General features: G+C 42.0%; 1 protein-coding gene across 3 annotated transcripts in view; it reads left to right on the top strand.

Annotated features, from left to right (window-relative positions):
* LOC107306401 (neuronal acetylcholine receptor subunit alpha-7-like) overlaps window positions 1-22,355 on the top strand; it is a 62,012-nt gene that overhangs the window by 30,804 nt on the left and 8,853 nt on the right. For 2 of the 3 annotated variants that reach the window (XM_015849523.3, XM_085529647.1), the window contains exons 3-8: window positions 2,957-3,001; window positions 4,380-4,489; window positions 7,089-7,168; window positions 9,636-9,803; window positions 12,053-12,247; window positions 13,439-13,525. In XM_015849523.3, coding sequence (XP_015705009.1) covers window positions 2,957-3,001; window positions 4,380-4,489; window positions 7,089-7,168; window positions 9,636-9,803; window positions 12,053-12,247; window positions 13,439-13,525 — 685 coding nt within the window. The remainder of the gene's footprint in view (window positions 1-2,956; window positions 3,002-4,379; window positions 4,490-7,088; window positions 7,169-9,635; window positions 9,804-12,052; window positions 12,248-13,438; window positions 13,526-22,355) is intronic. The other variant, XM_085529648.1, reaches the window with a different exon arrangement.

Below are 22,355 nucleotides of genomic sequence, written 5' to 3' on the forward strand. Positions count from 1 at the left end.
GAATGAAAGTAGCTTGATGTTAGCAGACTGGTATTTTTTTCTAAAGTGAATAAGGTGGTTTCACTTCATTAACCACTAAGTATTGCTAAAATAGTATAATTAGGTATCAGCATGATACAAAAAGCTCAGGCTACTTAAGGACTGTGGTTTACCTTGTGATTATGGAGACCAGACATTTTTGGACCCAATTAAATGAAAACAAATAGATTTTCTTTAGAAGTTGACTAGGCCACCACATTATCTTGCATCTTGGTGAGGTTCTCTGTCTGTCTGTTCTTACTGAACCATGGTCATCAGTGTTTGTTATTGGATCCCACTGGTGACTTCTGCAATGAACCCTGAGATCTGATCACTATAGCTCAGTCTCAGTATTTCTTGCAGTTTCACAGCAGCTTTGCTAATGCTGGAACATCTCTCTTTCCATTAGAGATTTCCCTATCTTCCTTGTAATGCAGCTGATTTCTCTGGTCTCTGTGTAAGTCCTGTGTTTGATATTTCATCTTGGCTTTGGAAGAGCAGGAGAAACAGAAACAAACAGAAAATTGCCTACAAATAAATTATAGAATCATAGAATTACCAAGGTTGGAAAAGACATATAAGATCATCTAGTTGAACCATTCATGTACGACTAGTATTTCCCCACTAAACCCTCAGTACCACATCTAAATGTTTCTTGAGCACCTCCAGGGATGGTGGCTCAACCACCTCTGTGGGCAGCTCATTCCAGTGCCTGACAACTCTTCCACAGAAAATATCTTTCCTAATATCCAAACTGAACCTGCCTGGGCACAACTTGAAGAGTAGTGTCTCAGGAACCCAAAGCATATTTCACATTTACAGCATCTGGTTTAATGAACTTAATCTCCTTTTATGACAAAGTTACTCACTCAGCTGACCAAGGAAAGCCAGCTGATGTAAACTTTTCAGATTTCAGCAAAGCTTTTGATACTATTTCTTACCCTATCCTTCTGAGAAAAATGCCCGAAGTAAAGGTAGGCAAAAAGGAGTGGGTGAATGATTGGCTCAAAGAATTGTAGTAAATGCAATTACATCAAGCTGGCTACCAGTCACTAGTGGGGTTCAACAGGACTCAATTTTAGGGCCATTTCTCTTTAATCCAATGACTTGGGTATGGGACTGTAAGGTATAGTAAGGAAGTTTAGAGATGACATTAACTCTTTTGAGGATAGAGAGGCCTTGCAGAGAGATTTTGACAAATTAGAGGGCTGGGCAATAAACAACTGTATAAATGTTAAGTAGAGCAAGTGCCAGATTGTGCACCCTGTGGTGCAGCAGACCCAGTGCTACCACCGGATAAGAGGAAGGGCTGCCCCCTCTGCTCTGCACTGTGTGGCCTCACCTCCAGCACTGCGTACCATGGTAGAAAAAAGATCTAAACTTGTAAGAGAGTGTACAAAGGAGGACTACAAAGGTGATGAAGGGTCTAGAGGGCAGGATATATGACGAGCAGCTTCGGTCCCTGGATGGGCTCAGCACAGAGCAGAGGAGCTGAGGGGAGCCCTCATGGCAGCTGCAGCTCCTCACAGAGAGCGGAGGGCAGCGCTGAGCTCTGCTCTGTGTGACAGCGACAGGGCCCGAGGGAACGGCATGGAGCTGTGCCAGGGGAGGGGTGGATGGGGGTGAGGGAAAGGGGCTGCACCAGAGGGAGGTGGGAATGAAATAGGATGCCCAAGGCAATGGGCAGAGCTCTGAGCTAAGGGAGTTCAAGGAGCATTTAGACACTTCTCTCGGACATAGGGTTTGGATTTTGGGTGGTCCTGTGTGGAGTCAGTGGGGTTGGACTCTGTGATCCTTGCAGTTTCCTTCCAACTCAGCATAATCTATGATTATTAACTGTAGAAAGGGAAATAAGTTAGTGCACTGTAGGGTGTGACAGACTGGGAGAGCACATGTTGAAAGCATTGGAGTCACCTGAGCCAGGCCATAGCTGTTGGCCTTCCAATGCTTGCCCAAGAGAGCTGAGTTGAAGCAGAGGGGGAAAACACTGCTTTCTAGCATGCCTTTTGGCCAGGAATGTGGTTTCCTTAGAAAATGGCTGCATCAGTCAAGCTTATACTGAAGCTACAGCATCAAACCTATGCTTGAGGGAGGATCCAGCTGAGTCCAAGCTGGAAATAACTGGGCATACTGTGGACCAACAATACTGAGTATCTCATTCTCAGGTAAGTGCAGGGCACCTGTGGTGGTATCTGGAGCTGAGCAAAGTAGAGGTGTGGATCTGAATTTCTACACTACAGGAACTTGGCAGCCCTGCTTCTCCATATCTGCTGTGGTGATGACACCATAGGATTCTATAGCTGCAGGCTGGCTGGAGCAATGTGGGCAACATGTAGATCCGTAAGGAGGCTACTTCATTTCTGACATGAGTCAGAGCTGCTTCCCTGTAGCCTCTACATGCTGGTGTCTGAACATACGGATCCCATGCTCTGTGTGGACACCTCATGAGTTCCCTTTCAGATGTCTGTGGCTTGCTCTCATGTGCTCGCATTTCCACAAGCCAGACCTTCCAGTTCAGCCTGAGCTAAGCAATAGACTGCCAGGACTCCAAAGAAAGAGCACTTAGACTGTTTTGCAGAGGCAGTAAATGTGATACAAACTCCCTCAAGTTGCCACATGTTGTACCTACTAGACAAAAGGAAAATTGTATATATTTAGTAAACAGTTCAATTGTCTCCAGCTAAATAACAGCCACTGCCTAATTTTTTTACTTCTGATGTTGATCAGCTATGGTAAATTCAGGAGGTCTGTAGTTTCTAAAGGTAGAAAAGAGCCGTTATTGTCTCAATCATGTTATGCAGTTGAATAATTTTGCACTGAGCTCACAAGCTACTTGAAAAAGTTTTTTGTTTATTTAACCCAATATGGATTTTCAAAGGAAATCTTCCACATGTAATCCATGAGTCTCATTTCTTTTTCTCTCTTTTCCTTCTCTAAGGATGAGAAGAATCAGGTGTTGATTACAAATGCTTGGCTGCAGATGGTGAGTAACCTGTATGAATACAGAATATAAAAACCTTCCTAATAGCAAACTACCAAATGTGATTTCTTAGCTGGAAAGCAAGATTACTGCCTTTTAACTTGTCTGAATGAGTTCTCTGACATTTTTCTAGTGCTCCTTTTAGTAGTGAAAACAACAGGAGACTGCATTCACACTCTGGGCAGACACTGGGAAGTAATACTAACCGCACTGTTAGGCCAATGGGCATAATGATCTTGTAACAGAGAGCCCAAAGCAAGGCTCCCACCCTAGCTGAAGACTCTTCAAGAGGCTCAGGGCCCTTCCAACAGTAGAGCTGGGCACTTGTAGTGAAGGAGCCAGGCACCTCATTATACCTGGCTGTCCCGCTCTCATGGCTTCTGGAGAAATCTTCATGTCTGTCTATAATTGGGAACTACGGTATCCCTTGAAAGTGCAGGACACTCTGGCATGCACCCCAAATGCAGAGAACTACATTCAGCTGTTGATTGGCTTGCCATCTGCAGTGCCCAAACTCATTGGTGGGACAGCTTCCTGGGAACACTGCCTTCCCTTCTACTTTAAAAATCTAATGCATGAACATACCTCCTCCCTCTCCTACAAATTGCTCCTACTGAAGATTGACCTGAACTAGTCATGCAGGATATGTAAAACTGATCTTCACTTAGGGCTTTGGTGCAGGGAACTTCCTACCACATCTTCTGCTGGCTGTGTGTGGTGATAGATATGATCTATTTTTATGGAGCATAAACTGATCTTGTTAATGGCTTATGCTCAGCAAAGATGTGCTCTGCAGGGAAAAACCTGTGGGAGACTTGAATGATTGAGCTAATTCTGCTTTGACTTGAGCAGCTAAATACTATGTCAAGTTAATGGGTGCAACTGAATAGGTTGTTTATTCCACAGATGATATCTGCTGGGATTTGAATGAGTTTTTTCTATTGCAATAACTAAACCAAACCAAAATATGGGATTATGTTATCATCACAGCAGAGCCTGCATGTATCTTGTTCTTAGCAGCGAGTGTCTTCAGCTATAGCACCAATAACTCTCTTGCAGCCCTACCATAGGGTTTTTCTGTAAGTCACTTTCAGCATAAAAGTTGTGCCTGAGCCCAAATTGTTTGAGATGTCTGGCTTCATGTCTCAGAGTGGAGTGGCTAGGCACTAAATTAAATACAGCAGCTAGCAACAATGAGTCATCAACCTGCAAATTCCTCTCTCTATATGCCAACCTTTCTTAATAATTGAAGCCTAGCATTAAACTATTATCATTCCACTGCTATCACTACTAATAATATCCATTCTGCACCCATAATATTCCAAATAACTCAGAAGACTTTTACCAGCTTGTATAATCTGATGTATGTATTTTCCAACAGTACTGGGTTGATATTTACTTGTCTTGGGATCAGTATGAATACCCGGGTGTGCAGAACTTGAGATTTCCATCCGACCAGATTTGGGTGCCCGATATTCTTCTCTATAACAGGTAAGCAAGATGCACAATAGGCAGTGGGAGCCTGGAACTAGAGCACTAGATGCTGGTGAACAAGAATGCTGCACTGATATTCCAGGGTTTTGTCTACTACTCTTGAAAATAAAAATAAAAATAAAAATAAAAATAAAAATAAAAATAAAAATAAAAATAAAAATAAAAATAAAAATAAAAATAAAAATAAAAATAAAAATAAAAGCAAACAAATGCAAGATAATATATTTTCTAGTAGTCACTCTAAGTCATGCTTTCTGTAATTTTATAGATGTCTTCCTTCTCTTTTCCCAGTGAATGTGAAAACAATCCATACTCTCCATGAAATTACCATACCTCTGCTGGAAAATTGCTTGTGCCATTATATTCCTGCTTGAAGTAAATAATCCATTTCTTTGCATATTCTCCATTACCCACATTTTATAAATACCCTTTCATCATTCCTTAGCTCCTCTAAACCCCATAGAATCCTTTTTTTCTTTTCCATTATGGATTCTAGCACTCCAGTCAGCACTTCTGCACTGTTGGATTGAGTAGAAGTTCTCTATAGAGACCTTTCTTTATTGCCTTCTAGGAGGAAGGGGTTCTACTTTTGCTTTAATTCTTATTTTTTCACTGACCTGTCCTTCTCTGTCGGTTTTAAACATAATCCTTTCTAGTTATCTGGTTTGGATTTCCATCTGGTTTTCAATATTTTCCCTTCCAAGCACCTACTGTAAGACATCTGAAGGAGGTTTGAAGTGACCTGAAAATTGCTATTCTTTACTACAGCTTTACTACTTACAGTCTCTTTATTAATTTCCAGTCTCCAAAAAATGATTCATATTATCTGGTCCATAGTTTGTTTATAAGAATATGTCTCAGGAAGGGCTTTCTGAAGTTCAGATATATCTTCTACTTTTATTCAGTAAGAAAATCAGATTGATTTGATGCAGTTGGCCCTTGACAAATCCATGCCAGCTTTTTTTACCTCATTATCTTTGAAGTTAGGATGATGTGTCTATAATTTCACCTTTTTTAATAAAAAAAAAGAAAAAATAAATCAGATTTCTCTTTGAACTTCTCTAATTCACTGAGCTCTTTCCTGCAGTCTCCAGACTCTCACAAATAATTGTTAATGCTTCAGAGAGCATTTCGGCCACCTTCAGTACTCAAGAGTAAATTTCATCAGTGCTGCCAACTGGAGCCTGACTTTTCTACTTTAACGCTTTTCTTTCCTCTCCTGCCTTGGACTCTGACCACTGTGGGAAAGTTGGTTCCCACAATCCCTGAAGAGTGAAGCACAGAAGGTACAGGGTACTGCAGCTCCCTGTACCTTGTTGTTTCCTTTCCTTTCACAGCAAGCAGTGAGACTATCTCACCCGTTGTCTTTTCCTTGTTTTCTTCTATTAATGAACGTCTTACTTGTGGCCTTTTGTGTTCTCACTCATTTTGCACACTAGTCTTTTCACTTTTACCCCCATTGATTTCTGCTGGTTTTTATGTTCTTCCTGAGTCAGCCATTCCTGCTCCCGTGTTTCCAGAGTTCAGTCCTTGATTTTCAAGCCCTGATGATGCAGAAGATCCTGATGCAGAGGACATTGTTCTTCACGCTTTGACATGAGAGCAGGCTGCAGAAATGTTAGGCTTGTGGTACTCTTCAGTATTTGTTTTCCTTCTTTTTTTAGGAAAACCCATGCCAGAAAATTACTTTCAGCTTTCTGGCACTGTGTCCATCTTTCTCAGACATGAACAAGGAGAAGGCTAAAGGAGGAACGGAGACTGAAATTTTCCATGTTTGGTGGCTAGACAGGGAGTGTGAGACATGGACCTGCAAGTAGCCATGATAAGCAAGGGTCCAACATGGGAATTCTTCTGTATTTAAACTGGAACAGTCCCCCATACCTGCTTCTTTGAACAATATTCTTGCTCAGGTCATTATTCCCTTCTTTTTCTCAGAATCACTGGAATCCTAAATAAATTCTCCTTTCTTGGTCTGTTTCACTGGGTTTCTGCTCTTAAAGTCTCTATCAATACCCTCCTACGTGCCCCAAATCTGAAACAGATTCTCTCCAACACCTTCTTCCATTGCCCAAAGCAAACTTTTGGCCCCTATGCATCCAAAGAGACAGAAGAAATATTGCCTCAGGGCATCCTTGCTTTTACAACAGATATTTAGGTAAAAAACTACTTGAGTTACACTGTGTGCTGCCTGGTTTTGACAGCAGCCCTAGAAAAGCCTCATCCTGCCAACAACTCAAACTTTAAAACTGCCTTAGAACTTCAAAAACTGCAATACTTCTGCTCCTTTCCTTTCTGCCTTTGCCCCAAAACATCTAACAGCCCTGCCTCTTGCTTCTCTGAGGACATTACAGCAAGCCATCAGCATGTCTGGGTGCAGGCCAGGTGTGTCTATTAGAAAACAAGGTACTGAGCTCTTTGCCCAGGAATAAGCCAAACTTTGATTCAGATATTCTGTGCACTTAATTCTCACAAAAGATTTTTTTTTTTAATTTAATTTAATTTTTTATTTTTTATTTTTTTTTTCTGTTGGAAGTTGCAACATCTTAAACATCAGCTTGCTTTTTCTTTCCTTTCCTTTGTTTGTGCTGTGCTGTAGTGCGGATGAAAGATTCGATGCAACATTTCACACAAATGTGCTGGTGAATTACTCTGGATCCTGTCAATATATTCCTCCAGGTAGGATGCAGACTGTGTTTGTTTGCTCACTGTACAGCTTTGAGTAATTACAAGCAGTTTTCACTCATAAATGAAATCAAGGCATTTAGATGCAGTCCACCGCAATTTTGCAAAATATATAACTTAATTACGAGACAGATCCACTAAGTAATTTAGCTCCATGACTGCTATCATATTTCCACTGCATAAATCTGCTGAGTAGTTTGATCATTCAGAAGCCAATCTGGGGTATTATCTAAAGCAAGGTGTCAGGTACCTCACATCGTATATTCACAGAGGAAAGTTTCTTATGCAAACCAATTAGTTCTTTCTTGAGACTGAAGAGAAATGTGACCATAGGAGGTAACCAAGACCAGCAATATCTCTGCAATGCATTTCACCATGTGAGGCTGAACCTCCATCTCCAGGTGAAAAGACGAACTGAGACCATCCCTGCTAAGCCAAACCCCAAACACATTCTGTTTTCCATCTCTATTGCTCATTCAGTGTCCATAGGGCCATTTGTACTGCTGATTCAGTATCCAAGCAGCCAGGACTTATAGCAAGCACACAAGCTATCCCCTTTGTTGCAGCCTCTGATGGACAAGAAATGTCCAGTCTTTGTGCCATAGTGCTGGAATACTGATGCCAAGCACATCCGTAGGAGCCACCAGAAAACAAGTGGGTATTCCCTGATGGCTGATCCTTGGTTGATCCCTGCCTTTGAGACTTTTTAAAGCATTTTTGTTGTTTTTTTATTTTTTTTCATGGACAGACCCATGGGCATGTTTGCTCTCCAGAGAGCAACAGTTGACAGGAATAATATCAGCCATGCACCAGAACAGAGCTTTCCCTGTCCCTTCTGGTTTGGTACAGGTAGGCAATGGAGAATATGCATTTATAGGCAGATCTGATGCTCTGCTAGTTTATTTTCAACTAAGAGAGCAGAAGATATACCACACATGCAGAGTACATCTGCAGTGAGCTACTACACAAGGTGAAGAATATGAAATAGAAAAGAGAGAGTAAGAAGTAGAGGAAAAGTCTCATGCAAATCATAGAAAATAATTTCTTACGTGAGTTTAACTGCTGTTGAACTGCTTTGCCCAATCCCTTTTAGAAGGCAAATGTTGATAATCAGCCTGCTTAATGCAACAAGTACTCACAGAAGCAGCTAGATTAATCAGGACATTGGAAAACACAGAAGAGGCAAAAAGATGGTGTTTCCAAGGCTTCATTAAAGTTTTATTTCCCATGACTCTGCAAGCAGGCTGTGCTCACTGATTCTCTCCATTAGAGAAACAAGCTCTGCTACACATGGCTCAGTGGAGGAACAGAGAGAGAGGACAAGGAGGGGACAGTTGTCTGTTGTGAAGGAAGCTAGCAGAGCCAAGATTCAGGAGAATATGGGAGAAAAAAAACCAATGTAACCCATACAAAAATGGTCATGACAGTGGGAGGCAGATCTACCAGAAGGTAACAGAGCAAATGGAGGGAATCCAGCTGCTACAGAGCATCAGTTTTTGTGCAGGGAAACACACCACACCATTAATCCACAATGCCCCCAGCTTTTACAGCAACGGAAAGAAACTAACATGTGATCTCAGTTTGGGGGATTTTTCTTCAAAAGGTGCAACCTGAGCACTTACAGAAAATAACAAATTGATTAGGTGACTCAGAGCTAGGATTCACATTAGCTGGTATTTTATGGAGCCTGCAGAAACAGTATCTGCCAGCAGGTTGTCTCAGTGTAGCACGGGGTGTAAGTAACTTTCTATCAAATCAGAAGCTGCTTCTCCATCACACAATGCCATTGATCCGACCTGCTCAGGGAAGCTGGAGACCTTAAGTGAAAGCTGCATAGCCTCAGGCCCGCAGAAGTGAAGGTTTGTAGGGATGACCTCTGCTTTGCCACCAGCTGCTTGTGATATGGGCTGTGTAGATAGATCATCTTCCCCTTGCTCTAGGCTCTCTTTTCTCCTGAGCAGCTGGGAAAATCCTGCAACTGCATCTTGGGGAATCAATAATAAAGTCTGGAGCATTCCCTAGTTTAATCTCTTCTCTCAGCTGAATAAGTAGATAAATAAAGTGAAATTAAACAGTTTTACAGTATGCAACAGTATGCAACAAATCCTAACATCTTCCATTACTTAATATGAAATAAAGACAGTGGGTTAGACACATGCTGTGTACAGTCCAGATGTGTTCCTTGGGCCAACCAGATAAAGAGACAAGGAAAGTAGCTCTCGTGGCCACAGTGTTCTGGACAACCTACCTCAAGGATGCAGTGAATAAGGGAGGGAGTGATCTTCACCAGTGTCCCAGGAAGGCACTTAGGCTAGCATCTTCCACCTGTGCTTGCTGTTTTCTGACACCATGACTATGTCATACAAGGTTTTGGAGAAGAAAGTTGCTCACAGTCATTTTAAAAGTTAAGGGTGTAGGAGAACCCTGCGCACATTTGATTCTTGTTGATTTTTATCCACAGGCATTTTGAAGAGCACATGTTACATTGATGTCCGCTGGTTCCCTTTTGATGTGCAGAAGTGTGATTTGAAGTTTGGCTCTTGGACTCACAGTGGTTGGCTGATTGACCTGCAGATGCTTGAGGCTGATATTTCCAACTACATCTCAAATGGAGAGTGGGATTTAGTGGGTAAATTCACTTGCCTAATTTTTTTTCAGTACTTGAATTTTCAAAAGCAGAACCCAAATACATAGAAATTACTAATTCTATCATGATGTTTGAAATGCAGATATGAAAAGTTTTCACATAGAAGGCAGCATGAAAGAAGAAAAAAATCACAGATGAAAAACAACTTTTCATACACGTTCTTTGAAATGTGTCTGAAAACACTGTGTTCTGAATCAGTTGCCTAAATCTAAGTGCATAAATGAAATGTAGTGGTGCTGATGCATCTGAGCAGTTTGTCAGAACTGTACTTAGATGTGTCTTATGTAGACATACTGAACACTACTGTCACATCTACTCAAACACATCAGTCAAGAATTGATTGGTGTAAAAAACAGAATTTCAGCAAAACCAGAATCAGCTTTTACTGAGATTATCCTGTTCACCCTGAAAACCACTGAAGTGTCTAACAGTTTGTAATATCTGGAAATAGCTGCAGCTTAGTATGTCTCCTATTCTGTGTTTCAAGTTGTATTTTTAAAAGAGAAACTTGTGTCCAGAATTAGTTACTTGTAGCTAGCTCCTAATGAGTTATTTTGAACTCGTTTAAGTAGGTGAAAATCAGAATCCATGCTATGGAAATGGACAGAGCTTAGACTGCTTTAATGGTAGCTTACAGCCATTTTGTTTTCTAATCCAGATATTTGATCAAGGAAATAACTAACCCAGGACAGCCAAATATGCCATTCAGTGTATTTGAGAATAAAATAAGAAACATAATCAGTATTCAGGAGTGCTGAGGGACTCCATAGGAAAGTCTTCCTGAAGTCAGTTCATTCCAGAGCATTTCTAACCTTCCAGTGCTTTGATACACTGGTCATTTCTGTTCGGTAAATTTTCATATCTGACGAAGTGACTGGTCTCTTTTACTTGCCGTTGGACAGAACTGGTCCTTAATCAGCTCATTTGGTGAAAGTGTTAGGTAATACCCAGCCAACCCACAGTCATACCCTTTATGAAGACTTGCTATTCTTCTGTCAACATTTACATATCACTGTACCTTCTGTCATGTGTACTGTAACACAGAGAAAGAGGTAAGCAGTGATGGCATGAAACATACAAGGTGCTAAACTCTTCCAGCTGGCCATGACATGTGTCCTGCTGCAGTTCCTGCCATACAGCCTCTTGGACAGTTTACTGCAAGTAGGTCACCATTGCCAACCCTATGGTATAGCTATGTTGTACAATGATGTATCTTAACCTTCATACATGGTAGAATATGATCTTGATTTGACTGCTTTTGAAAGCTGATGACATTTGTCCTATCTGATGTATGGGCTAGAGTGCATGGCATCAAAAGTTAGCAGTCACTCCCTAGGTGCAGGAAGTCCAAAGTTAGTTTTATCTGTGCTAGATTCTGACCTCTGTTTGCAGATTTTCCTGTTTTGAGGCTGGGTTGCTGAGACTGGTTTTGAACTGAATCAGATGAGCTTCTTTGTCTGAACCAGGTTGTAATGATCCAGAAAGTATGAGCGTAAATACTAGAAAACACAGAAGGTGGATCAGGAACAGCAAACAACTTGTACTGTCAATTCAGATGTTCCTGAAGACGATGAGATCTTAAGAGTCAGCCTTTGCTGATTTAACCCTGTAATGATGCATTTCAGCTTTCAAACAACATTGAGCTGAGTCATATTGTCCCTGGTCTCATTAAATCTATTCAGTCAAATGTGCCATATTGGCCACACATTTTAGAAAATGACTTTCACCTTGCAGCTGATTTAGGTATCTTTTTTTTTCTCCCTTCTCAGTTGCCACAGGATGCATGGAACAGTAAGGGACCCCATGGAGAGGTGGGGGAATGCTTTCTCCTTCCTGCTGACAGCTTTAGGAGCCAGACAAATTCCTGGCTGGATTAGAGCCTTGGTTGTCTGGACGTGGAGCCAGCTGGCCTTTACCCCTCACTAGCTCCCATTTGAGGAAAGAAGCAGTTTGTACCCAGAATAGGAGATATCTTGTTTCTTTTTCCTCATCCCATCACTTGTCTAAAAGCCCAAGGGAGAAAACACAGAAGCAACAGGGTGGTAGCATGGACTGGATCTGCTTGTGGCAGAGCGGGACACTAGAGTATCTCTTGAGGTCCTTTCAGTGCTAATGAGAGCTTATCTTGGCAAAAATGCCAGTGCTTTTAAACCGTCGGGACTTGGCCCCTTCCAAGTGAATGTTGGTCAGTCCTGTGCCACTGTCTACTATTCTTATCTCCCTCCCTGCAGGTGTCCCAGGAAAGAGGAATGAGTTGTACTATGAATGTTGTAAAGAACCATACCCAGATGTAACATACACCATCACCATGCGCCGACGTACTCTCTACTATGGCTTGAACCTACTGATTCCTTGTGTTCTTATATCTGGCTTGGCACTGCTTGTTTTCCTTTTGCCTGCTGATTCAGGAGAGAAGATTTCTTTAGGTAAGTGCTAGAGAATTCACTTATTCCTTGTGTACTTCCCATAAAATGGCAGATAATACCTCATGGTTTTTGATGAATAGGGATCTCCCTGGAGAAGCAACAGAACCACTTGTTTAGTGTTTGTGTATAGCATTCACACAGTGAATGGGATGAAGCAGAACTTACCACTGGCAGAAGAAGCAGTAGTGTCATGCTGTTCCTCAGCACATCTCAGTGCATTTCACAGCTGATTAACTCCGTTCTTCAGATAGGACATAGTAAGAAACAGAGAGTGAAGGGTCATGAGGAATGGCTGGGGGTTGAATTTCACCTTTCAAGTATAGCTCTCAGACCTCCAAGCTACGAGTTCCCCATGAATGGAAAGTAATGGCAGCCAAGGAAGAGATAAATGAGGTTTACTGTCATGAGTATTAATATAGGCAGGAGGGGTGCTTCCAAGAGAAAGTTGGAAGTATATGAAATTGACCTTTGGAATCATCAGTTGTGCACAAATCTGATCACAACGAAGACACTGAAGTAGTACTGGAAGAACATGGTTTGTAGAAACATCAGAACACTGAACAGGCAGAATTTCAAGAAACAAAACACGGGCTATGGGGGATGTGACTGCTGACTGTGAAAAACAGGGTGCAGGCAAGGAGAAGAATTATTTGAGTTAAAGCACAAAAAGAGAGTGTAACATTCATGCATTAAACACATGAAATAGAAGGCAGTTGCTCAGCACAGGGCAGTTAGCTTTTGCAAGCAGGCTTTCCAGAGAGAACAAGATAACACAGAGTTACTTTTGTAACAGGCTGCAGCTCTATGGAGAACGTTATATAACATGTAATAGTCAAAACAAGTCTCTCTTCATCTTGAACGGTTGTCTGGGTTTTGTGTAAGCTCTGTTTGGCAAGAACAGTATATTTTATCCATTCTGCAAGTTCCATTTCACTGAGCAGTAAACAGTGTCCCTTACTTGGAGAGAAACAAAGGTTTGGGTGCAATTGAGAAGTGGAAAGCGAAAAGATAAAGGTATATCCAAAGATGCTCTCACTTTGTAAAAGTTCTCACCTGCCCTGTCAAGCATGAATTCGTGGATTTGGCTTAGCTTTAGAGGAGGACAAAGTTATATTTAGCAGCAAAGATATCAAAGGAGGGGCTGTAGCAATCGTGTTCCTCATCTTTCCTCTCCATGTTCACTCCCTGCAGGTATCACTGTTCTGCTTTCCCTGACTGTATTCATGCTGCTTGTGGCTGAGATCATGCCTGCAACTTCTGATTCAGTCCCACTAATAGGTAGGTTGATTTTCTCTGCTCTGTGCAAAAAGTACAATGTTTCTCAAGAGCTGTTCAAAGCCTGTTGGAGCTTTGACTCTTTTTCTTACTATAGTTTTGGGTTTCAGCAGTGTTAGGAATAAACCTCCATTTGGGCTTTACTATTGGTGTGGATGCAGAAAGAAAATCAAACAACAACAACAACAAACCCAAATCCTGGCAGAAGGGATACAGAGTGATTCTGGAAATATCAGATAGGCTGGTAGTTGTAATAATTAAAGAGACACCAAATCAATGTAGCTTGGAGGTTTGGGTAGGCAAATCACAAGGACAGCACAACCGGTGCATGGGAACAGGTGAGATGCTGGAATAGTACTCAGCCTTGGCTCTGGGTTCATTGAATCAGTGTTCACTGAGTTAGTCTGACAGCTCTCTAGATGAAGCTATGCCCACAGAAAGCTTTGGAAGATGTCTTTGCAGATGGCTGAAGAGAAGTTTTTCCTCTTCCATAACACCTGCCACCTCCCCTCCCTTCCCCCCCCCCCAGTCTGTTATGCATTGCTGTGGATATTTTACTGTACTGCTTGAGACAAATTAAACACATTCTTTTACTTAAATATAGAAAGTTTTAATGAACAATGCATTGGGGAGTCCTGCTACTGTATCTGAATCCACAGGGAGTTAGAAAAGATGCTTCTTTAGCCTTTAAACCACACTGAAGTTTCAGTTTCTGCTTGTGGTCATCCTCACCAAGCTATACAAAGAACTCCCATTGGTGCAACTGCAGACTGTTCTTTCAAAATCACCAGTGTGTTAAAACACTATTCTGTCACAGTGGAGTTTGTCCCTATCAAGTGATGAAGATGAGAGCAGAGTGGTGAGGCTTGCACAAATCACTCAAGAAATTCCCATCACTGTCTAAACAGCAAGATTCAACCTACAACTATAGAAGTTAATTCAATGATGAAACTTATGGGAGCCTATACTTTGGGTGAAGTGCTTTTAGGAATGCACAGCCAACACTGTGAACTAAACAGTTGTTATGACTGGCTTAAAATCTCTAAAGCTAGAAATAACCTTGTAAAATCCAAACCAGGAATCTTCTAGTCAATTATCTTTCTGGCCAGTGTTAAATAACTCTGAAGACACTATAAAAAATCCAGAGGAGTTAAGAAACTATGAAGGATTAAATGATTTTCACAGGGTTGTGCAAGAATGCCAGGGGCATTTAATCATTTTTTTTTTCCCCATTAATTTCTTCTTTCTGAATTGTCAAATAACAAGGCAGGTGAGGGATCCACTGTTGTTTGATAAGGTGAATTGATATGAAAGGAGAGACTGCTTGTTTGTTATGGGACTGTCCTGTCAGTGAGCTGGCACAGAGAGATACTGCCTGGATATTATGAACTTTACCATAAGAAGTGAGAATGTTGGTCTTGACAGTGTGTTATTTCTGAGGTTGATTGTGACAGAAATAACAGGAAGGGAAAGTCACCTCTGTGTCCTGCACATTTCTCCAACAGCTGCTTGGTCACCAGCAGCATCAAAGGGGTAGTGGGAGCTCAGTCTATGATCTAGTGGGCTGTGCATGCCAAGGACTCCAGCCTCTGCTAGGTGAACCTTTTAAACTGCTTTCTGAGAAGCAGAGGAAGAAGGGAAGGCACTGAGGCTGGTCATCCTACCAGCAGATTCAGGTGCCTCCATCTCTGTTGGCTTGAGGATGCAGAGACCCAGCAGAGCTGTGAAAGCTCAGTCAGATGGGAGAGGCAGAAGACTGGGTAGCAGACTGTGATCAGTAAAGGCACAGGTCTGTATGTTGCCTTTCTGTTGCATCCACATGCATTCATGAGAAGGGTCTCAGGTAATACTGGCAACTGCTAAAAGGGAGAAAAGGAGGCTAGGATTCAGCTTTTCTGAACTTATGTAATAAGACATGCCACATGGCCATTTGAGTCATTTCTATCATGAAATCAGTTTGGGTAGACCATACGGTCATCTTTATTTTTGTTTTCATAGGATGATCCTCTGTCTCGAGCACATGAAGCTTCAGTTTCCCCAGTGGAAAGTGGGTAAAATATCATTTCCTGATCTCAACAGGGTAGGGAAAACAAACCTTTTCTGGTTTGTAAAACAAGGAAGTGTGAACAGCACAGGAAAACTCAGAAACTATTAAAATGTCATCTCTTGAGCTAAGGTCAATATATTCATGCAAATCATGACTAAAGTGCACATTCCAGGCAACTGAAATAAATGAAATGTCCAACAATATATCTAGGTGCTGACAGAAGATGCATTTCTGGAGGCTGGTGGCCTTGCCTGTGGCAGGAGGGTTGGACCTTGATGATCTTTTTGGGTCCCTTCCAACCCAAGCCATTCTATGACTCTCTGATTGTAAAATTAAAGCCTAGCACAAGTTGTATCATAAAAAGGGCAAAAGAATATTTTCTCAGACATCTTAATATTTAACTTCATAGAGGAAAAAAACAGACTTACATGTGGGGAAGGAAGGCGACAAAGAGAGAGTAAGGGTAATAATACCCACAGGAAAGAGTTGCTGAAAGCTTCCAAATAACTTGAGCATCTTACTGAGATGCCACTGAATCACACAGGAGCTTCCAAAAAAATCTAACAAAACCCTTGTCTGTATGTATACCCAGGACGCCACAAAGGTGGATAGAAGACACTGAGAGATAGTGAAGGAATGCAGCTGTATATGCTCTGTGCACTAGTTTTACATCAGTTTCTAATGTTACAATTCCCTACAAGAGAAAATAAGGTATATGTGAAAAAAAGCTATAGAAATTTATGTATTACTATGGATATAGGTGCTAGAATAGTAGGCTAATTACTACTTAATCCAGCATAGACATAAGAAACATCACATAATGGTAGGAGGTGAGGAGTAATGGTAGTGGTGGTGGGGATAACCATTCGGTCAAGCCCCTTGCTCCATGTGAATGTTTAACTCATGTGTTAGGATCACTCACCTTTTTATCCCTGTTAGAGCACAGAGTCTAGGAGACGATAAAGAAGTCTCTTCTCACAATTAGTATACGAAATAAGCCTTGTTGGTAGCTTGTATTACTGTAAGTTTTTAAAAAAATACCTAAATAATTAGAGCATATCAAATGTATTGGAAATGCACCTCTTAAATTTGTCATATAGGTCAAGCACAGTCTGTTTCTTTCATCTGTTCATTGGACAAATTTTGTTCTGTGGAACACAGTAAAAGAATAATCCTAGTACATAAATGTTTCGTAACATCCTGGAGAGTGACTTCAGGTATCCAGGTAAGGGACTCGTAAAACAATCTCATGTCTACAGTTGTCTGATGCTTCCTTGTTATAGCCCAAAAGAAAACTAACGTTGTCATACTGGAGTTCACTCAAGCATGATGATCTCAAAGACTGCCATTCCTATGCAACAGAAGCTTCTTATTTCATAGGGTGACAGAACAATCCAGATTGAAAAGGACTATGTGATGTTGCTAGCCCAGGCCTTGCTTGGAGCATGTTCAAGTCTGGGGTTAGATGAGGCTGTGCAGGTTTTTCTAGTTATGTTTTGGAGCCTCCATGGACAGAGATGACACCACAGCCTTTCTGGGCAACCTATTCCACATGCAGATGCACTCAGGAGGGAGAAGTCTGAGCGTATTGTTTCAGTTTATGCCCGCTCTCACCATCTTGCTCGACACTTCTGTGAAGAACCTGTCCCTGCCATCCCTTTCCTGAAAGCAACATGGTGTTATCAGGTACTTCAAAGCTCCAGCCTGAAACAGCTGTAGCAACGCAAGTCCTCTTTAGAGGGCTTCATTGAGCCCAGTGCTTTGTTGACATAGTCCAGTTTTTTACTGCTTGTGTAATGGTAGAAAGTCTTCCTGATGCTCTTGACTCCCTTGTCAGCCTCAGCTGCTTTCTTTAGCTTTCTTGACACCAGCTGTGAATGCCCAAACATTGATTCCAGATCTTGCCTTTGCAGCCTGTCCCTGCTCCTTGCCCTGCAAGGTATGTTGACCTTTTGCACTGGAGCACCGTCATAAGTTCCATGCTGGTCTTCTGATGCATTTCCTTATTTCTCTGAGTAATCACAGGAGCCTTTATTACACTTGAAAGCTGCGTTCCTGTAACCCCTTGCTGTTTTCTAGTATTGTTTTATCCTTCTGAGCTTTCTCTTATCTATTCCCCTTCATGCATTTGTACATCTATTGTGGAGGTGAGACTTTCCAAGCTGTTTCACCATGTTTCCATTTTTCATCTTACATATTCTGGCCACTCTGCACCATTTTCCTCCTATGACTTCTCAAACGAAGCGTGAGTTCCTCTGTTCCGTAGTATTCCACCTGTACAGGCTGGGAGGAGTTGTCCTTGAGAGCAGCTTGGCAGAAAAAGACCTAGGGGTCCTGATAGATGAGAAACTTAACATGAGCCAGCAGTGCGCTCTGGCAGCCCGGAAGGCAAATGGGATCCTGGGCTCCATCAGGAGAGGGGTGGTCAGCAGGGATAGGGAGGTGATTGCCCCTCTCTACTCTGCTCTTGTGAGGCCCTATCTGGAGTACTGTGTCCAGGTGTGGAGCCCTCAGTACAAAAAAGACATGGAGATTTTGGAAAGGGTCCAGAGGAGGGCCACAAAGATGATCAGGGGGCTGGAGCACCTCCCCTATGAGGACAGGCTGAGGGAGTTGGGTTTGTTCAGCCTGGAGAAGAGAAGGTTGCGGGGTGACCTCATTGCAGCCTTTCAATACCTGAAGGGAACTTATTCCCAGGAGGGCAGTAAACTCTTCGAAAGGGCTGATAATAGCAGGACTAGGGGAAATGGTTTTAAGTTGAAAGAGGGAAGATTTAGGTTGGATGTTAGGGGAAAATTCTTTACTAGAAGAGTGGTTAGGTCCTGGAACAGGCTGCCCAGTGAGGTTGTGGATGCCCCGTCCTTGGAGGTGTTCAAGACCAGGTTGGACGGGGCCCTGGGCAACCTGATCTAGTAAAGGCGTGTGTTTGGTGGCCCTGCTAGGCAGGGGGGTTGGAACTACATGATCCTTGAGGTCCCTTCCAACCCGGGTAATTCTGTGATTCTGTGATTCCAGGTTTAAAGCCCCGCTTTTAACTCTTAGCTCCACTCCAAACAAACAAGGAAAGACTGTTCACCCTTCTGACCTCTGTACCCAAATATCCTTTATGCAGCAAGTACTGGGATGAGTCAAATAGCACGATCCTGAGATCTGAAAATCCTATCCCCACTCCAACAATGCATAACCTCTCCACAGTGGTTTTGTAGTAGATAACAATTGGGACATTTAGTTGCTAAATTGTATTTACCACATAACCTTCATGTTTCTTCACTGCTGTCTTTGGTTTGGCTATAAGCCCTCTTGGGATAAATGTGAGGGAAAGGTGTATGCTTGAACAATTTGGTCAGTTCCTGTAGAATCAGCATAGTTAGTATCAAGTTGCAGATACAGAACTCAGAGAATGCTTGAAAAGGATGCAAATAATTTGATTGTGAAGAAGAAAATTCCATTCCTTGTCTACAGTAAAGTCACTGTTGCTGGTCTTCATGCATGTAGGAGGAGACACTGAAAAGATGACCCCACACACCTGGAAAAAAATAATCTGCATTGTATTCTTACATTTTGTTTTTGTATAAAACCTTGCTTCTACTGCTGCCTGTACATGGCTGAATGCTTCTGACTTTCACTACTGTAAAAACACTTGACCAAAAAAATGCTTTCCATCTTATTTTTCTCTGTTGTTTGACCTCAGCTTTAACTAGCTAACTAATGATAGGTAGTAATGTACGAAATTCTTGTAGATGCTGTTTGGAGTGCCTCTGTTGAGGAAAAGAAATGCTGCTCTAATTTGACACCTAGAAAATAATTCACTTCTAGGGTCTGGTATATTTGCAAGGAAATGTGGAAATTATGTAATGATTCTTTTTAGCTGAGGCCATATTACCTTGTCCTCAGCTTACACTTAGGATAAACAAAGCACTACTCAGCCTAAATAATCACAAGGGCAAGATATTTGCTTTTTTCTGCCTCTCTGCCAAGCGTCTCTCTGCTTCCTTGGTGTGCCCTTTTGCATTCCCTGTCAGTTTGTAAAGCTGCCCAGAGGCTCACTTAATCCATCATTTGCAGCTTCCCCTCACAATGGCCTCACATATCTAAACAGTTAATTAATACTGTGTTAAACGCACATTAAAAATAAGCTGACTTATTTTCTGCCAAGTGCAGGTGACAACATCTGAGCTAGGAATCAACAGCAGGCTGCTTAGAACCCTCCAAAATCTGGACCCTGATGCTCCATTGCACTGCAGAGTGAGGTATGCTGGAGCTTTCTTTTCCACAAGACAGACCCTTTCTCTGACAGAGGTGTTCCAGCTAAGTAGATGGCTGATGACATTTGGACTCTGCTCTTTCCCAGCTGTCTCTGGGGTTTGCATGCACAACTGCTTTCATCCTTTTCCAAAATAGCCTACATGTTTAGGGGCAAAGGCTATTTCCAAAACCCAGTTTTCAGCAGCATATATATATGCCAAGTAAGGTACCAAGATAATTCAGAGCTCACACACTGCCCTTCTCCAAATTCATCTGTGATGCCAACTTTCGGAACAAGAGCTAGAATGCCTCTGTTTCTTTAAAAAATAAAAAAATAAAAAAAAAATGCTACCCATAGCAACAGAAACCCGCTCAGCCTTTTGGATTAAAAGCAACAAAGTCCCATGGCATCTACTAACACAATGGTTTGGCCAGAGTCCAACACAAGCCGATTGTATGCACAAGGCTTGTTTCAATTCGGTACCCTGGAGCTCCCTCCTGGCACTGCAAGCTCTGGGGTACATCTCCTTAAAAGACTTGCAGACCATGACTATACAGCAGTAGCTGTGTCCTAAACTTACCCTCCCCGGTATAGGTTCACCATGCCTCATGGGCAATGTGTCTGGCTGCACACATGCTTTGACTTGCTTTTAATTCCCCTCAAAATATTTTATAAAGAATCTAAATATGTAGAGAGCTGGATTTCATTACTTGGGGAAGGATTATATAAATAAATGTAGAGAGCTCCAGATATGATGCACACTTGAAATTATTGCCCCAAATGTACTGGTCACTGGCTAAAATCTTGAAGCCTGTGGGGTACAGCTCAGGTATGACAATTGCTCTTTCTGCTACTAAAAACCTATGCATTTCTGTACAGATGTGTCTCACTTGATAAAAGCCAGTCATCTCAAGGGAATTTCACACATCTTCCAGCCTTTGCCACTGAAGACCATGGCATCTAGCCTAATGCATTATATAAGCAGGGATGGATGTGCATTGCACTGTGCTTATTTTCCAGTTCAGTGACCAAGTTGAAATTAAGCAGATACTTTTATTTCAATTAAAACTTCCATACAAAGTCAGGACCTGTCCTCTGAAACTCAAGGATTAGGTAATTTCCTCAAGAACTACATTTGAGGCTTTCGGATGTAAACTTTCTATGATGTTTCTCTGTTTGTTTGTCTTAAAAGTCTATAAAGACAATGATATGCCAGTTAATAGGGCTGGACAATCGAGTCCATTTTTGATAATGTTTTATGACCATATCTGAGGATAGGATCAATTTCTTCCTCAGGCAGTACAAACATGCCTGAATTCTCTTTTTTAAATAGGTCTACAACTCCCTACTTACAGTCTCCATATCTCTCGCTTGCTTCATTAAGATGTATTTCCCACTAGAAAGCAACCCTCTTCCTTTGTGACACTGTCTTCTTCCATCATCACATAAATTGCCTACTTCAGGAAGTATCTCCTTCACCTGTCTACACCCACTTGGCACCCACCTGTTTTACTGTGCTGGTGTCCCTCTTATTGCTCATCTGGCTGCTTACCCTCCTGTCAGCACAAAGCTCACAGAAAACCACCAGACTCTGAGGTCAGACCCCAGGTGGCAGAGTACAGTCATGCAGAGAAACAGCTAGGGGGTGGCTTCAGCTTGAAACCAAAGCTGCAGTGAGTTGTGAGCTGGCTGCCCTCTTCCAGCCCAGCCAGCAGTCTGCAGAACTCAGATCAGACATTGCCCAAAAGCCAAATTCTCAAATGAAGTGTTCAGACTTCTGAAACAGGTCAAGTGGTTTATTTTTCCCATTAAGACTTTTCATCTCTGGGAATTTGTGGCATCCTCTTAAACAGAGGTTCTCAGTAATTTCAGATTTTTTTCCCCCTCAATATCTCCAAAACTCCACAAACCTCAGAGGAGTGTTAGGAAGCATTTCTTCTCAGAAAGAGTGGTGCTGCCCAGGTTGGTGGTGAAGTCACTGTCCCTGGAGGTGTTCAAGAGCTGTGTGGATGTGGCACTGGGGGATGTGGTCAGTGGGCATGGTGGGGGTGTGCAGATGGTCAGATTAGATGATCCTAGTGCTTTCTTTCCAGCCTTAATGATTCTGTGATTTTATGATTATTTCTTTCCAGCTCTTTCTGGAATAGGAGTCATGTGACAGAAAGTGCGTTTGTGCTGTTTGTTTAGAGAGGGTGCTTGAAAGTGGACAGTGTGTGTGAAGGGGGTGGATGTAAGGAATGGTCATTTCCTGTGGTCATGATGCATGACACATTGCCTGGATTTATCAAATGCTACACAAAAAAAGAAACCTCCAGTTAGCTTCAGTCTAGGTAACGTTACTGCATTTTCCTCTGTCTCCTTCATCTGGTTGCTTATTCTAAATCCACAAAACTTAATTTGCTGCTCAGGGCTCTACTACACTGATTTGTTTTCAGTCTTCTCCCCTCCTTGCTGTTCATTATGTTACTACAATACAAATGAAGGTCATACACTGTATGTTCACAGCAGATGCTTGGGGTGATTTCTTGAAGTTAGTCATA

Source organism: Coturnix japonica, chromosome Z (genome assembly GCF_054131305.1).
Source record: "Coturnix japonica strain WE chromosome Z, WE-NBRP24, whole genome shotgun sequence".
NCBI lineage: Eukaryota > Metazoa > Chordata > Aves > Galliformes > Phasianidae > Coturnix > Coturnix japonica.